Source organism: Athalia rosae, chromosome 2, assembly GCF_917208135.1.
Source record: "Athalia rosae chromosome 2, iyAthRosa1.1, whole genome shotgun sequence".
NCBI lineage: Eukaryota > Metazoa > Arthropoda > Insecta > Hymenoptera > Athaliidae > Athalia > Athalia rosae.
In genome coordinates, this window is record NC_064027.1 from 31,161,152 (window position 1) to 31,179,081 (window position 17,930).

The 17,930-nt window shown below is 39.8% G+C and overlaps 3 protein-coding genes across 6 annotated transcripts in view; 1 reads left to right on the forward strand and 2 right to left on the reverse strand.

Annotated features, from left to right (window-relative positions):
• Positions 1 to 1,608, reverse strand: part of LOC105688405 (N-acetyl-D-glucosamine kinase) — a 6,516-nt gene extending 4,908 nt beyond the window's left edge. Inside the window, exon 1 of the mRNA XM_020853747.2 lies at positions 1,228 to 1,608. The gene's annotated coding sequence lies outside the window, so the exon portion shown is untranslated. The remainder of the gene's footprint in view (positions 1 to 1,227) is intronic.
• Positions 266 to 16,571, forward strand: LOC105688448 (attractin-like protein 1). 3 transcript variants are annotated; one of them, XR_007276998.1, is made up of 10 exons: positions 266 to 672; positions 3,586 to 3,933; positions 5,102 to 5,283; positions 5,370 to 7,301; positions 7,392 to 7,535; positions 7,615 to 7,764; positions 7,870 to 8,251; positions 8,416 to 8,659; positions 8,734 to 9,106; positions 16,422 to 16,571. XR_007276998.1 is itself a non-coding variant. In XM_012404793.3 (9 exons), the coding sequence occupies exons 1-9, from the start codon at positions 386 to 388 to the stop codon at positions 8,977 to 8,979; spliced, it is 3,915 nt and encodes a 1,304-aa protein (XP_012260216.2). In that variant the 5' UTR covers positions 266 to 385; the 3' UTR covers positions 8,980 to 13,706. The 3 variants fall into 3 exon arrangements, 2 of the variants coding, with proteins under 2 accessions (XP_012260216.2, XP_012260217.2); XM_012404793.3 differs by lacking the exon at positions 16,422 to 16,571 and having other exon boundaries at positions 8,734 to 13,706; XM_012404794.3 differs by lacking the exon at positions 16,422 to 16,571 and having other exon boundaries at positions 267 to 672; positions 8,437 to 8,659; positions 8,734 to 13,706.
• Positions 13,470 to 16,706, reverse strand: LOC105688533. Of its 2 annotated transcripts, XR_007276999.1 has the most exons (9): positions 16,565 to 16,706; positions 16,206 to 16,484; positions 15,918 to 16,120; positions 15,639 to 15,841; positions 15,389 to 15,566; positions 14,928 to 15,320; positions 14,558 to 14,851; positions 14,325 to 14,458; positions 13,470 to 14,255 (listed from the first exon to the last, which is right to left on the reverse strand). XR_007276999.1 is itself a non-coding variant. In XM_048650308.1 (8 exons), the coding sequence occupies exons 1-8, from the start codon at positions 16,566 to 16,568 to the stop codon at positions 14,423 to 14,425; spliced, it is 1,590 nt and encodes a 529-aa protein (XP_048506265.1). In that variant the 5' UTR covers positions 16,569 to 16,706; the 3' UTR covers positions 13,470 to 14,422. The 2 variants fall into 2 exon arrangements, 1 of the variants encoding a protein (XP_048506265.1); XM_048650308.1 differs by having other exon boundaries at positions 13,470 to 14,458.
• Positions 16,707 to 17,930: the final 1,224 nt, after the last annotated feature.

Here is a 17,930-nt window from a genome sequence, read left to right on the forward strand (position 1 = left end):
TATATCGGTGGCGGGTAGATGCGATATCGACAATCGTAAAAGCAATGGAGCAGCTCGTTATTCCAGTTTTCATAATCGTGCATATTCCTCCGTGGTCAAACGATGCATTCCTTTTCTTTTCGTTTGATAAATAACTCGTACGTAATTCGTGCCTTGATTGATAGATGGCGGGTAATTTGAGTTTCGCAATTTATCAATTCGTTGATCGGAGCGCCGCCATCTACGTTGAAACTATATGTGATGCAGCTGGGTCTTTGAAACGGGATCGCAGTTTGCTGCGAGATCTACACCTCACAAAAGCAGCTCGCCAACTTGAAATCTAACCCGAGAGCGCCGTCGAAGTACGTCGGCCATTGACTACCGACTGTCATGGGCAATTTCCAAAATGGCAGAAGCCGTGCAGATGTTTTTGTTCCTATTTAAGTCAAAGTACAGACGAAAAGGGACGCGGATAGACTTTCTGTGCGGAAATTTTGTAACCTCAGTTTTATCATTTTTCATTATTTGTGCGGTTTTTAATAACGTTAACAGTGTCGCTAACAGTGGTGTCATCGGGGACGAGGCTACCTGCAATCTAGATTCTTGCGTTAACGGTGACTGCGTTAATGGAACCTGCGTGTGTCACGACGGATGGCAAGGGTCTTCGTGCCAATATTGCGGTGGTAAAGTGAGGTGAGTTTTTGCTTTCCGGCATTTATGATATTCTCGAATATTAGCAACGAATTATTCTCATCCCCGAATAGCTTCGAGACGCTACAGCTGCTCCTACTTTTTGATCATCCCGAGTCAAGTTCCGCTTAGCGACATCAATTCAGGTCGCTGATCGTCATTATCAGCATCACCGTCGGAAATCCTGCTCGTCCTCTTTCAGTTTGTCCCAGAAATAGTGAAGTTCAGCCGCGTGGATATCGCATGCAATTTTTTTCATTACGAATTAAAAAATATGCGATTTCGTTTTCCGTTTAACGATTTAGCAAATGTCTTTCGCAATATTTATTCCCCTTTTTTGTTTCCAATTTTAATATTTCCAAAGCATGACCGCACACCTCCGATTGTTTGGTTGTACGCATGATGAACGTTACAAGTTCCCGTATGAATTATAAGTCGATGAGTCTCACCTCCCCAGAAAGCTAAATATGTAACGTACCGGTAAAAGTAATCGAGGTAAAGGTCAATCACCTAAAAGAGTTTCTGCGGTGTAATGACAAGCGGAGTAAATATAAATACCCCAGTCGTTTTCACGCCATCGTCACCTCCGTCGTCGAACAAATTGCCATCATCGTTGCCATGAAGTCGATGTCTTCTTCGGCGAAGCAACGCCAATTCTTCGAGGAGTTTTGTGATTCTTCAAAACTTGTAGTCATACGGAATCGAGAAGCCTACGACGCGATGGAACACTGCACAGTTGTGTTGACAGTTTCACTACACGATATCAACGGCACTTGAAGATAGAGTAAAAGATAACGTTCAACGTATTTGAAATTCTTTTTTATCCTATCGTCGAATACAGATAAAGAAGTTGAATTGTGCGGTGATATAAAATGTGCGCCAGATGCGGTTTTACTCGATTCCGGCGCTAACATAAATTAAGATGCTGCACGATTTCCGTTATGCGTTATTTTTTCTCCCTCCAACTGTTTCCTTATCAATTCCTTTTCATTTACATTTATCCGTCAAATCCATGTAGGTATAATTGCGCCGCATTTTCGTGAAAATATAGCTAAACTATGCATACCGCAGAGCCTACGATAACCGACGTGTCGTATATTATACGGTTCAATAATGCCTAATTTTCTCAACGATATGATTTGTCGAATAAGAATTAAATCGTGGTCGTCGTCGACGACCGCATCCTCATAATTGGCGACGAGTTATAAAGTATAATATAAAATGAATCGTACGGTTCGGACGTTATAACGGTACAAGTCATAGATGGTAAATGAGAGAGATGGAAGATTTGTTTTTTATTCTACATATTTTGTAACTTAGAAACAGAGTCGCTTCGAATCCTCAAGATTTTCATTCTCCAAATACTCATTCCAGGATGACGAAAGTTTGATGTTTCTGCGAACGCTGGGGTTGACTATTTTCGCCATAGCTAATTTTTCCCCCCGCAGAAAGTTTGAACGCCACATTAAACTATCGTCTTATTGCAACAAACGTCAAATTCAACTTTTGTGCAACAGTCGCAACAGCAAGTAAAAAAAATGCCACCAGCCGAAAGTGCAACTTCGTCCGACAATGAGGTAATCCGAGTCCGGTGCCAACCTTGTCATTAGTGTTTTTCAGTCATTCGACCCTTCATTCGAATACTTCGAGTGCGGACAAAAAGAGAAAACTATGGTAAAATACCGTGCACGCACTAACGGTACATCAATACTTTCGACTCGGTACACCTGATACGGGGTGACGACCACCGATCAGTGATCACCTTACAATTTTTACACGTTTTCGAGGACAGATCGCACGTAGCGGTATGTACGTACGTACGTACGTACTTACCTGCTTTGATAAGACCAAACAACGACAAATAATCGAAAACACAACGTACGATACGACTAAGTGTATGAAGCAATGTTACTTTTATAACAAAACGATAGACGTACACATTCATACCCCTGTACGTTTAGGTGTACATATTAATTACGTCGTATACCTATGTACGTACGCACGTGTAAGTATATTGTATACTATGGTTCGGTAACTGGATTATAAAAGGGTTTTAACTTTTACATAACGAATACGGATCGTTCTTTTTCCTCTTATATTGGATCACAGTCGGATTAGCAAGAATTTAAAGGGCGAATTTAATTTGTATCGCGTCGTACCTATCGAGAGACTCTACAATCTCGCGCCAAACACGTCGTTCGAAGATGGGGCGCCCTACCGGGTATACCTATTCACTGCGATGGGTGCTCGAAGGTGGCGTGGAAATTTGCGTTTTATCAGATAGCTCCCACATTATTAACATCGCGGCAAATTGCAATCAGTTTTCCTGCACAAATCGCGGGGGCGAGCTCTCATTCGAGCCTGATCGGTCGGATTGAATCGATTTTCGTCGATTTGTTTTCCAATTTCACATCACAATTGGTAATTCGATTTCTTGTACGATCAATTCGGTCTTTTCTAGCACTTCTCTACATGTGCTCGGCGGGGTGATCGAATTCGATCCTTGGTTTTCTCTATTATGAACAAACATTTTTTCCCCCCTCGGTTATTCGTGTAGTACCGCAGTTATTGCTGAACATTCAATCTGCATGGCGAACTTTTTTACACCCTAGGTACGTACGTACACCCGTGGGGGGTATGTACATACATATGTACGCCTCTCAGTAATAATCAAACGAGTTGATGTTAAACGCGTCGAATAAATGAGATTGACCAAGAGCCTTTTTTTCATTTTAGACTTGTTCCTTTTTGTGGAAAAAGTTGTGAAAATCAATCGAGCCAAGTATTTGTTCTTCTTTTTCATACAAGCATGTACGTACGTACGTATCGCGTCGATGGAACCACGGTTAGAATCAGATCGAATAATGATCGAGTGGCGACAAATAATCGTTGTTTTTGTTGATTTTTTCTTTCCAGATTGACCGAGCCTTCGGGTAGCATTCACGACGGCAGCGGGAATTATTCGATAGACGTAAAATGTTCGTGGTTAATAGACACTGGTGCAAATTCTTCGATAAGGATGCATATCGAGGAGTTTGCTACGGAATGCGGCTGGGATCATCTTTACATATACGATGGTGACAGTGTTAACGCCCCTTTACTCGGAGTATTTTCCGGTCTGATGCACAAAGATGGCTACCATATCCGTAGGGTACCGGAAGTTATAGCGAGATCCGGAAGTGCACTGTTACACTTCTATTCGGACGTCGCTTACAATATGAGCGGATTCAACATCACTTACAAAGTCAACGCTTGTCCGAGCAGGTAAATATTATTCACAGACAATTGAAGAAAATTTCGTGTTCTCCACAGAACGCGACACCTCGACAAATCGGATAATCTTCGTCGTCGTGGGGTCGATTTGAAGCGATGATGAAACTTGTTGCGTCACTGGAACACACCTACTTATACGTTTCGTGAATCCGCGCATCGCCCGTACACAATATTCGATAGCTTCGGATTAATTATTTCCACCGTTTTGCGCTTTCAAAGAAACGTTATCCGTTGATATTGATTGAAAAATGTCGAAATCTCGGAGGATTCCACTCGGGTGTGACGTACCGTCTCAATGAAATCTCAAAGTTCTTCGTGCGACGACAACCGACATCATCGTGGACTCGAAATTCTCGATGATCTCGGCTCGTAGTCGTTGTAGATTTCCCGTTTATTCGCTCTCTCGTCGCCTCAAACCGAAAGGATTCGCCACGGAGACTGGAATAACGTCATAATCAATTCAATTCGAAGACGTATTGAAAATATCATCGTACAGCAAAGACGATTTGGCAATATCGTTGCCTGGTTATTCCGGAAAACTTGCGACGTTTTCCGTTAGAAAAACTTATTCAGACTTTAACGGTCACGAGTTTGACACGAACGCGATCGTGTCAATTGTACCGTTACGTCGAACCACAACACTAATTCAAGATCAAATCGATTCCGGCTCGTTAAAATTGCCTACATTTTTGAATCTAGATCGCGCACACACACACGTAGAGTGCACGCATGAGGCTTCTTGTAAACAAAGTGAAGTCTATCGGTGATACTTTCTTCGGTCTGTGAATTGAATTTAAAAAATGGAAGCAATGAATAAAATCACAACCCGAAGGCTCGTTCGATTCGAGCGTTTCGTCGAACAAAAGTGGTCCGAATAGTGTAGAAAAAATTGGTCGCAGCTCAAGAACATGACTTGAAAAGTTGTGGTCGATTGTAACGGCGCGACAAGAGGGAAAAACGAAACAACGATCGTCGGTCGTCGGTCGTCGGTCGTCGGTCGTCGCGATGATAAGCTTTTGTTCGCACAAACCAGAGTAGCTGGATAGCGCAGTATGTACGTACGTACCTATCTCTACTCGATCGACAGAGTGCAGGGGAATAATAACGCGATGCACATTTTTTCCATTTCTCCGTCTTATTCGTGTTTTCGCCGCTCCAGGTACTCCCACATAGACTGCTCGGGACACGGAGTTTGCATCGAGAGCGTATGCACCTGTGACGCAACCTGGACCGGTGAAGCCTGCGACGTTCAAGTTTGCCCGAACAATTGTTCGTACGGCATAGGGCAAGGAGTCTGTGACAGGGAGAGACATCATTGCGACTGCGTTCACGGATTCGAAGGTAATTTTAAAAGAAAAATCATTCGTATTGACATTCGGCTGAGATTACCGGCAAAACGACTCCATTCGATTCGTTCCGTGCGACAGGGGTCGACTGCAGCCAACGTAGCGAACGTGGTTTTTGGGAGGCCGTCTCGTACAAAGATTTTTCGCCGGAGGGTTCGGCCAGTCACTGTTCCATCGTTTGGAGGGATTCGCTGTACATCGTGGGTGGAGAAAGTTACCACAAAGGGAAGATGATTTACATCTACGATTTCAATGGAAACATATGGGAAACTCCGCACATCGAAGGTAGACTACCTCTGCCTCGTTACGCGCACTCGTGCGTCTTGTTTGGCGACAAAATTTACATGTACGGTGGCGTCATACAAAATTCAACCATCACCAACGAGATTTGGGCGTTCGACGTTTCGGCCAAGGTCTGGGAGAATGTAACCGTGCACGACAACTGCGTCAACAAAACGATGTGCGGGCCTCTGAAGGTCGCCGGACACACGGCCAATTTGGTCCAGAGTCTCGGTAAAAAAGAGAAAATGGTAGTGATCTTCGGCCATTCGCCTCAGTACGGATATTTGAACACCGTGCAAGAGTATTATTTCGGAACCAGAGAATGGCAAGTGGTGGAGACGTCGGGGTACCCCGTCAAGGGGGGATACGGTCACAGCTCGTCGTACGACCCACTGACCAACTCGATATACGTCTACGGTGGCTACGTTTCCGAATCTCAGAGCACTCAAGTACTGACGAGTCTGCTCTATTCTTACCACCCTAACTCGCGGGAATGGAGATTGCTCACTTCGGCACCGTCCGCGCGATTCTTTCACACCGGAGTTTTCGTCTCCTCCGGTTTGATGCTCGTATTCGGCGGGAACACGCACAACGACACGGTGCATTCGCACGGAGCGAGGTGCTACTCGTCGGACACGATCGCCTACGACGTCGCCTGCGACTCCTGGCACCAGTACCCGATGCCCAGAGAAATGGCCGATTTGCCGAGATACGGCCATAGCGCGACTATATTCGAAAAGTCGATGTACGTCTACGGGGGATTCGACGGTCAGATGCTCGCCGACATGTTGAGATTCACCCTTGGAAACTGCGAACATTTAACCATACAAAATCAGTGCATAAATGCGAGGACTGGCGTCAAGTGCGTGTGGGACAAGCGGGAGGGGAGGTGCGTACAGATATCGAAAATACCGAGGTACAGTATACGGAAAGAGGATACGCACGACGGGACCTACGTGAAATGCGTCGGCGACACTCCGCCGCGCGGGATGTCGTCGCACAAGGAACTCTGCAAGGTACAATCGGATTGCGCGGCCTGTGTTCAGACATCGTACAGCTGCGTCTGGTGCGGCAAAAGTTGTTCCCACGAGACATGCTGGGATAACGGCAATTCGCCGACGGTGAAACCGATCGAACACCTGGAGCAGTGCGAGACCCACTCCGAGGCCAAGTGTCTTCAACTTCACACGTGTCACGCCTGCGCCAATAATCAACATTGCGTGTGGTCGTACGATCGTTGCAAGCCCCAGTCGAAGACCGGTAACGCCAACGTGAACAGCGTGAACGCTATAACCGGCGTGAACAACGCGAACGGCATCGGCAACAACACCGTTGTCCAGGCGCAGGTTCAACCGCTGACGATGGATACGTGCGGTAACACCTGCTCGGAGTTTACGTCGTGTAAAAATTGCACCGAGTTCGAGTGTATCTGGTGTCAGAATGAGGGGAAATGCGTCGACAAGAATGCCTACCCGGCCAGTTTTCCATACGGGCAATGCCGCGAGTGGACGACCAGCGAAGCCAGGTGTCGCGCGACCGAAACCGGACGAGAGTGGTGCAGCTTTTACTCATCCTGTGTCAGCTGCAGGTCCGATCCGGGGTGCGGGTGGTGCGACGACGGTTCGGGAACCGGCAGGGGACAGTGTCTGGAGGGAGGCGCCCGAGGTCCCACCGTCGGAGGAACGTCGATTACCTGTCCCACGGAGGACTGGTTCTTCACAAAGTGTCCGAGTAAGTACGCGAAATTATCGTTCGACCGATCGCTGTCGTTCGGTGGACTGTGTTCCGAGCACCGATCTCCTCTTCTGAATTCTCCCACAGGCTGCCAATGCAACGGTCACAGTACGTGTCTTCCAAACAGTAGTGTGTGCATTCAACCGTGCGCAAATTTGACACACGGACCGCACTGCGACAAATGCATCCCGGGATATTACGGGAGTCCGTTGAACGGTGGCAATTGTCAAGGTGAGTAGTTTCAGCGTCACAGCTACCGGGCAAATGCGGACGTTGGACGACGCGGCATATTTTCTGTTATTGTTCGCAGCCTGCGCCTGCAACGATCAAGGAACCCAATGCACCAGCGAGACTGGAAAATGTTTCTGTACGACCAAAGGGATAACGGGGGATCACTGCGAAAGGTGCGACGTCAACGGTCGATACTACGGAGACCCTACAAACAGGGGTTCTTGCTTTTGTAAGTTGCCCTCGTCTATCCCCTCACTTTTCATTCGACGTTTTGAAACGTTGGCGACTCTCCACTCGGCCGCTCAAATCACGCGATTGGCGATATTTCTTTCAGACAATCTGACCATCGATTATCAGTTTACGTTCAACCTGAGCAAAAAAGAGGATCGGCACTACACGGCTATAAATTTTAAAAATTCACCACCCAAGCCAGACGTGGACGCAGATTTTTCCATAACTTGTTCAGTCCTGGCCAAGATGAATATAACGATTCAAAAGGCCAATAGCCCCGAGAAGCCGTTACTTTCGGGAGCAAATTGTACAACTTATAAATACAGATTCAGCAAAGCTGATTACAATTTCGGAAGTGAAGACAACAATACCCTCACTACCTTCTACGTCTACGTCTATGATTTCCAACCACCATTGTGGATTCAAATATCATTTTCGCAGTATTCCAAATTGAATCTGCAACAATTTTTCATCACATTCTCCACGTGAGTGTTTGAAATCAAATTTACTGACGAAAGATTTACACAGCGTTGAAAAAAAAAAAAAAAAACAAACAAATTGTTCATTGAATATTTAACTAAGATTAGGTAATATATTGGAAATATTTTCATTTCTTTTAATCCTCAGGCAGTACTAACTTGTAAACTAGAGAATACATGTCCCCTTACAGGTGTTTCATGGCGCTACTCCTCGTCGCTGCGGTATTATGGAAAATCAAACAGAAATACGACATGTACAGACGTAGGCAGCGACTGCTCGTAGAAATGGAGCAGATGGCTAGTAGAGCTTTCAGTCAAGTTTTGGTAGAGATTGAACGGCGCGACGTCGATCCGTTGATCAACGATCGGTTACCCAACTCAGAGATGATAAACAATACTCGCAAGAAGAAAAAGGTAGTTGCTTCCGAAGGTCCAAAATCATCTCAGTTCGGTAGAGAACTGAATCTGACGAATAAATGGAATTTCAGGATGCTCCGAGCCCTATCGCCCTGGAACCATGCTGCGGAAATCGCGCGGCTGTCCTCTCGCTTCTGGTGCGACTTCCTACCGGCGGTGAAGCCTATACACCGGCTGGTCAGAGCGCTGGACTAGCGGTAGCCTCGGCCCTCGTCACTTTGGGTAGCCCGAGAAGGCCTTCGCAGGAATTAACGGCGAAAGAACCAAAGAAATCTCGGAAGAGCGTTAGCCAGCATCCAGACTCGACATGTATTTAACGTCAGCTCGTCGAGTCGATTGGGTTCTCATCGTACAGATCTGAGCTCTACCCACGTCTGAGGCAGGGTCGAGGTGAAGGTCGAAGTATCTCGTCGTATCGACGACGAAAAAGTTGTTCTCTCCATGGTAAGTTTCATCGTTTTACGGTTCACCGAAGGTAGAATTCCAACGAACTCTTCCTAGTCAGCAAAGTTATAAGTTTACCCATGGAAAAACGGTTGCGATGCGTGGCAAACATGATCGAATTTCCCCTCTTATTGTTAGAGTTGGGTAGGTAGCGCAGCTGGCGCCGAGATCCTTTTTGCATCGCTAGGCGAAGTTAATAAACGTTTAAAAACAGAGAGAAAAGAAAAAAGCACATATCGCGCCCGTGTTGACGACTTGCCTCGTGAGAATATCATTTCTTTTTAATGAACATTCATACATATGTACATACATAAGTTATTACGTGCGTATAGGTGCTCATACACATATATTTTTTTTTCTCTCGAGCCTCGATCGGCACTGTGCAATCTATTTCCGAGATTTTACGATGCGTCAGCTGAAATTCAATATTCTCACGAGTACGGTTGATAAATTTTGTGCCTGTCTGCGAAGCATCCGTTGCACTGGATTCATGCAAAGTTTGAAGTGCTCCGATTGACTGCCTAGAAGTTAATTTTTCATCAAAAACTTGAATAAGAATTGTACGATTCGATTCGTGTTCGTCGGGCCGGATCAAAATTGATCAGCGGCTTACCCGGATCATTGATCAGCCGTCAGATCATACGAGTCCACCATGTCTAAAAACTAGGCAAACCAATTGACTGACAATGAGATAAATCGAATCTTCATCCCATCGGGTAATATGCTCACCTCGAAAGGTTTGCGACATCTGTTATAAATTTCACGTTTTTTTGAACTCATGAACGAAGGGAACATACAAAAAGCGAAAAAACACACGAAATAACAAGTAACAAAGAAAAAAACCGTCAGATTACTATAGGTACTACTCTGTAATAACTGTAAATAGATCGATTGCCTGCAGATACTGGATCGGTATAACCATAACTAATTTATCGGTATCGTGAAAATTTGAAATTTCGGTACGATGGTTTCGGCTCATAGTGAACGAGGACCGGTTACGGATGGTAAAGAAAAATGAAAAAAATAAAAATAAAAAATAAAAAATAAAAAAGACATATAAAATACATTTGCCAAACTTTGGGAAAGGAAATGTATTCCAAAAATGTTGCAGGATAAACAATACACGACAGCAAAAATAGAACAAGGATACAACTGATAATCCTTGACGCTAAAGGAGGGCGTTGCAATATCGGAGTGATGTAATCTCTATGTAAATAATAATGCGTGTCCGAAAAGCAAACAAAAAACACCCAAAAAATAAGACCAGAACTACGAAAGTATATAATAAATTAGGAATCTCTTGCATTTTTGCTTGATTTTACAGTATTGGAAGACGTAGACATGATACTTCCCTTTATCACACATGATATTATACGTTATACATATAATAATCAATATTCAAAGAAGAAAAAATATATATGATAATAACAATAATAATGATAACAAATGATAATAGTAATAGTAAGAATAATACAACACGTTCCATTCATCATTATCAGCTAATTTGTACATTATCAAAATTTTATCACCTTATCAGCGACTCATTAAGTGAATTATTCTGGCCATTGTACCCATGATTATTCAAATTTATCCTTCATTCTTTTTTTTCCAAGTAATCACAATACTCGATCGAACCACCGTAAACAAATAAGTTATATCGGATCACAATTATCAAAGAATATCAAATTCAAATTTCCCACTTTTCGTCCTAATATCGAATATTTATATTAACCGACAGCAAAAATAAAGCTCATTATCCCATCTGTTATGTTATACTGTAAAGATTAGAATTATCGTTTTTTCAATTTATCGAGGCCAATGTTCGCGTTTATTTGTAACTTTTCATTAGTCATGTTTCATTTAATTTATACAGGTATATACAGTATGGTACACACGTACTTTACATACCCTATACTGCCAACCAATCATATTATCGCTTTAACGATTACGTATATCATTACACGCCAATTCCCAGCAGCAGCTATTATAATATCTAAACAATAATACCATTTAATCCGAATAGCTTCCTCTGTAACTTTTTGTTTTTCCACTCAATTATTGAAACATTAAGAAAAAAACATAATCCGCACATACAATTCGTCATTCCAAAAGACTTCTGTCGATCCAAAAATTTTTTAACTTAAAATCATGCACCGTCTGACAATGAATGTACATAAGCTATAGGTGTAACGTTCTCTTTTCATCCGGTTTCAATGAGAAGGGAGAGGGTGGGACACAATAATTAGAAAAAGCAACCGAAAGTACGATTAATATTTTGATCGTACGAATTCGTCCAAGAAAGAGCCCGGTTCATTTACATTTCTGTCAGTGGGTATCGTAGATCGAAAGAAAATTTCAAACAAAGCTAAGGAAAAAATCATAGTGAATGAGGTGATGAAATAATGAAATGATCAAAACATTTTCCAATGTGAAATTTACTCGATCATGAACAAATATATGTACCTATTTACTCTGGAAAATGTGGTAGTGGTGACTAAAAGTAAACGAAAGCTGAAAATCATAGCGACTAAAAAACCAGAATCTCACAAGAATTATGAATCAGTTATAACTACATATAGGAATTTAAAACACCAGGTAAAAGGGAAAAAACAAGGAATCAAATTTTTTTAAAACCGTACAGTTAAATGTTGGGTAACTATTTCATGTATTGGAGGCATAAAATTTCAAACGATGAAAAACGACATTAATAATAATAACAATAGTAAGAATTATAATGATAAATAACGTCACTATATTACCTTATACACATGTAGTACTTGTAATAATCGAAAATATTTATTTTTATCCGAGCGTATAATTAAATATGTTTTGATAAAAATTACTATAATAATGACTAGAAAAATATGGTAACTGATATTATTATAGGAGATAACGATGATGAACGATTAGTATCAATAACAAATCTGGGCGTACGGCAAACTATACATAAGTATACACCTATACGTATAGTATGTATAAATATATTATCATAGCAACGTATATTATTAAGATTAAGTATGTCATCGTCATTGATATTAGTATTACTATTGTTATTATTATGATTATTCTTAATATTGACATTACCCCGGTTAAAAGATGACAGAAAAATGATTTGAAAAAATATATTATATGCAGATTCCGATTATCATTATCATTGTCGTTGTTATTATTATTAACACTATTAATCTTAAAATCGTCATCGTCGTCGGTGTCATTATCATCATGATTATTAACAATAATAATCGATCGGATTTCAAAGCGAGAAAATGTAAGGAGTTAATCTAAAACTCGATGAAAAAAACATGATAAAATACAAAGTATAAAAAATTAGGCATCGGGAGGTGGGCGAAAATCATCAAAATGTCATGTTTTTATTCTGCGTTTCGAAAGTACTTGAAATGTATTATATTGACTGCGTAACGATGAAATTATAGCGATAGCCTATTGAACATGAATGAAAGTTCACGATCTTCGAGGTGAATCACGAAATAATAGATTCAACCGAGACAAAGGAAACCCGAGTTGAACAATTTAGATTTCTTCATTGTTATCTACACGTTCCGGATAATGTGATGACAAAATAATGATGCAGAAAATGATCGTTCGAAACAGATAAATAAAAAAAAATGGTCGTATAGTCTGAAATGTGTACGGTATCGTTATAGTGTACTGTTCGAATTTCTTCATTCACTCGTAACTGAATAATTCCAAAAGAAAAAAAAACACATTTAAAATTCATTCAAACTTTATCTACAATCGAAATAAAATCAGCTGAAATTCGGAAGTTTAGGTAAATTGACGATTTTGTTCATTTTTAACACCCACAATTTAATTCTTTTCATCCCTCGGATTTGAAACTCTGAAGTTCAATTTATAAATATTCATAATGGTTACGATGATGATCATGTTAATGATGGTAATAATAACAACAACAACAACAACAACAACACTGAGAATAATAATAATAATAATAACAACAATAATAATATGCAAGAAAAAGGGAAAAAAATATTAAAAATTGAGAAATGCAAATTGACTGAAACAAAATAATGAATTAATAAAAAATATAAAACAAAAAATAAAAAACAAAAAAAACGGAAAACCGTATAGCAGCAACTCTTTGAAACCGAAAGAATACAACATAACACAACATATTTTCAACTTGTATAATGACCTTATGCTTATCTAGTCTATAGTATACTCTGATTAACGAGGGTGACGAATGGGAGAATCGAAAATAATGTATGAATAAATTTTACATTGCGAATCACGATGCGGGCTGGAATGCAATTTGCCGAAAAGTATAATATAATAATATTAAATAAGGTATAAATGAAAATTCGAATGAAAAAAAAAAAAAAAATACAAATCTAAGAAAAATTTATTAGATTACTGTGATTAGGCATACATACATTTAACATACTATACGTCTACATGTATAGATATATCCATACAATAGCTCAAGCATTCTTCAAAAAGACTGGCAAATGGCATTTCTTTGCGAAAAACGTATTTTAAAATCATCGTGGCCGTATTTTCGTGCTAGAATAGCGACAAATGAAGAAAAAGAGAAAACGAATTGTGTATAAAAAAGAGAAAATGAAACACGGTTGCAATTGTAAATGAACGTATGAGATTTAGTGATATAACGATATGGATGCTGCGAAACCATAATTATTGTTGTATTATATAAAATAAGTTGAAAAAAAGAAACAAACATACGAAGAACGAAGCCACAGAAAAAAAAAAATAATAAAACAAAACATTAAATATTGTTTATGAAGTTTTATATGTATTACGTAAGCACGTAACATCATAGGTTCTTGTCTTAAAGAATTGTTACTTTGTTTTTTTCTTTTTTGTATCAGATAAATCTATACGATACGTGAAACATTTTTCATTCATTCCATTCAAACTGAAAACGTCTGTAGATATTCTTTTATAAGAATCAATTATAAGGCGCTGATTAGTTTATTTTTGGTATCATAATCTGCTTGAGACTTGAATGATGTTTGGAAATTTTAATCAAACCACGTATTCTCGCACGTGTGAAATCATCAGGTTTCTGAATATGTCCGATACGATCACTCTGAACTTCATCTGCGGAAGTTTCGATTGGGGGAAGTCATCGGTTTGGTACTATTTATGTCTATCGGAAATTTCGATCTCTATAAAACGTTGTCAATATATTTTAAATTATATTTAATTCAATCATTACCTTGGACAATGAACCATTTTTTTTTAAGTAATGTAACCTCTCATTTAGCTAGCATGAAATTTTTAATCTTGATGAAAATCTGCCTCGGATTAGGTTTCTTAGCATTTTGAATCCTTCACGTTTTCAACAATTTTCTAAAACAACAAAATGTAAGAACGGCGCGGTAATCGATAAGAATAAGTTCCCAAGTGAAGAACTCGATAATCCAAATAGCGATGATCAAAAGTTCATACCGGTTTACAGGCGCTATTTTTCTGTGGTTTCTTCAACTCCATTATGAAACGCGAATCTTTGGCCAATCCCGAAATTGTTTTATCGACAACTTCGTTTTCATTTTTGTCATAGTTAGATCTGACGTACATAACTTTATCTAAATAACAAAAGGGCAGCGATCCGCAACTATTCGAAGATGCTATCGATGGTCTTGAACCTCTTCGAAGGTAGTCCTTATCCGAGCAGATGGCAATTTCCGATTTCACTAGCATCGAAGACATCAGCTGATCTTCAGTGCAATTAACACCGGAAAGCTGAAATAAGAAATGATTGGTAACAGATTGGAAGAACGGTTCTTTCTCAACATATCGAATACAACTCGAGAATCACATCGGCAATCGGTTGCTTATTGGCTATCCATTTTCTTCCCCAAGAATCGACTGTCTCAAGTATTTCTAATTTTGAATTCACATCAATTTCGTCCGTCTGTTGCAACTTTTGATCAGATCGTTGCACAGCCGTTGAATGATTGTTCTCTTTCAACTTATCGTCAGTTTCAGCCCTCAACAACGATTCTAAAGACAACAGAAATTCCGCCTGCCCTGGAATAGCCTTCAGAGCCAAGTTTATGAATTTTTGAAACTCTCCAACGATCTTAATAAGCTTGACTCTCAAAGATCTATCTTCGGATGTTTTTTCAAACTTTGAGCCATTTTCATTTTTCATCAGACTTATAACTGCGTTCGCTTTCTTCAGAAGATCTTTCAGTGACTCGATCTGTTTCTGTAGTTGTTTGAAGAATTTGTTTTTTAAATTAATACGAATAAAATTATTTTTAGTAAAATACGAACCTCAAAACAGACGTGCATGGAATCTTTTTCAGAACTAGAACGCATACGTTCCAAACAAAGAATGTAAGTGATATCAGCAAAGTTTTGCATTTCAAGTTCGGTTCGCTGAATTTGCAACGACTCGTTCTTGCGACGGTCCATTTCTCGTATCTCAGCATCGATTTTCCCGTGCTCTCGTCTAATAATTCATTCAGAATAGACAACGATATCGTACTCAGATAAATCAGAACGAGATAAAGAAAGTACGCACCTGAGAATTTCGTTGAATTCAGCAATCATATTTTCCTTTTGTGCGCGTAGGGATCGATCGAACCCTTCGTACATAGTTGTTACAACGTAGCCGATTTCGTCTCGAAATTTTTTCAACATCGTCTGCGTGACTTCAACCCTTTCCCTAATAACTGCTTTCTGCATCGATTTGTTGCATTTTTTGAATGATTCCGTAATAGCGCTCTGCAATAATATTCGGGCTTACTGTTTTTCTCTGGCGAGTATAATGTAGTGTCAAGATCATCATTTAATTAATCACCTGCAACTTCCTTTTGAACTCTTTCTGCAGACATTGAATAATATTGTTGTATTTAGATTCAAGTCTTTCATCGGCGAGTGTAACAGCTCTTTTTCTTTCCGCTTCGAACATATTACGACTCTCTTCATTTTCTTGCTCATATTTGTTAACGAATTTTTCGTACAGCTCACGCTCATGTTTTTCGATAGCTAGTTGGCCTATGGCTGAGTTTATAATTCGGCAAAGTTGCAGTTTTAGTTTGTTAGAAAAAAGAAGAATCAATCGATTATCTATGATCGCACTAGCAACCTAATATTCTCTGATGAGTGCATGCTTTGATATCGTTATCAGTTGAAGGTGGAACAAGTACGACTTTTTCAACAAATTGATCGCTTGGTGAAATCCAAAGCTCTTCTCGCGGAGTTTTGAGCGGTCGAATTATGCCCAATAATTTTCTCGAATCTCGGTGACAATAATCAAAAAATACTTCCGCTACTAACGGACCCATTCTTTCGCGGATTTCAGATTGCCCTGGGACATCATTTTTCATCAACAGCTCTAATCTGCGATATTTGGATCGTGTGTGAACTGAAGAAGATAACAAAAATTCTAAAGCTTAAAAAACAGTTAATTATGCATTACATGTGAAAATAGATTGTCAGACTTACTCATCACTCAATTTTAATGCAGAATAGTTGATCTTATTTTTGTCACCAAATCTTTATCCTGTAGACTATATTTTTTTCCATCAAATAGTGTTTATTTTTCAGAACTATGCGATACTTGAGAAATTTTAAAGTTTTCTGTCTATGAATATTGTGTCGTAACGTAGCGATGAATTTTTTTCTACATCTTTCAATAGGTTGGAATCTTCACATGAAAATTTCTGAACATCGCCTGTTGTAGAAATTGAACCACTGAGAGATCAGTGAATTGAACATTTTCCAAACAAACTACTGTTTTTTGTTATCATTGACATGTACCTATATGATATACTGTATACATATAGGTGTATACATATATTGATATTTAAGTCGTCGATATGGTGAGCTGCTAGATGCTGCTACCTTATGGACCGATCTCTACAGCAATGCCAATAATAACATAGTTGTAACAATGGAGGAATTACTCCACAAGAGAATACTGTCCATGTTACTGGAAAGGGAATCCATGCCATCTTCCATTTAATTGAAGTCATTTTTCATCTGCAATGTAGAATTGTGATTACAACCAATAGATGGTTTTTGTTAACGAATATTCGAATAATGCCTTTGTAACGACGGTTAGTGGAGTCACCTTTCTGATGGTGTCTGTTGCAGAAATGAACTTATTATAGTTTTCGTAGACCAGAGTTTGCATATCAGAATGAAGTGTCTGCGTGTCGCGAATGATTTCAGTTTCGTTATCCATTATCTGTCTGAGACTACATTCCTGCACGAATCAATAATATCAGATTGTATTATAATAGTCAATCTATGAATGTACGATGTCAAATTAGGTTATTGTTTTTAACAGAATCGTATTTCGCTCACCTTGAGCATTTTTTGAAGATACATATCGGGATTAAAATGCTGTCCGTTTAAGTTATAAGAATTATCATTCGTCTCCGACATCCTGAATTATTTCGATATATCTTTGATTATCCACCTAATGAACGAACGATTCGACAATAATTTGACAGCTTGATCGCTGGCCTGGTTGAATCTCTTTTATCAGATGCGCTTCGTGAAAAAAAATAAACAAATAAATAAATTCTAACCACGAAGCACAATTACCATTAATTATTTGCTACAAAACTCAACTTTTTGGGGCTGCGGCGCTGCACTTTGACGCTACAATGAATCTCGATGACAGATGATGCATTCTCTCTAACTTCCCTGATCTGGGGGGTTACCTGCAAACGTCATTTGCGCGTGGAGTCAAACACGTCAAAGGTAAACGAGAGGGACCATCAAAATGTGCACCCATTCCAATTAATTTGTCAATTACCGCATCTTCCTCTGGTCCTGGAAGTGTTTTATGAAATGCAACTGA

Coding starts and splice junctions, on each gene's coding strand:
- LOC105688448 (XM_012404793.3), top strand. CDS start 386: ATGGCAGAAGCCGTGCAGATGTTTTTGTTCCTATTTAAGTCAAAGTAC. Junction 7,765..7,869: donor AAACAGGGGTTCTTGCTTTT/GTAAGTTGCCCT, acceptor TATTTCTTTCAG/ACAATCTGACCATCGATTAT. Junction 8,660..8,733: donor ATACTCGCAAGAAGAAAAAG/GTAGTTGCTTCC, acceptor ATGGAATTTCAG/GATGCTCCGAGCCCTATCGC.
- LOC105688533 (XM_048650308.1), bottom strand. Junction 15,567..15,638: donor GAATTCAACGAAATTCTCAG/GTGCGTACTTTC, acceptor ATGAATTATTAG/ACGAGAGCACGGGAAAATCG. Junction 14,459..14,557: donor AAAATAGCGCCTGTAAACCG/GTATGAACTTTT, acceptor TTGTTGTTTTAG/AAAATTGTTGAAAACGTGAA.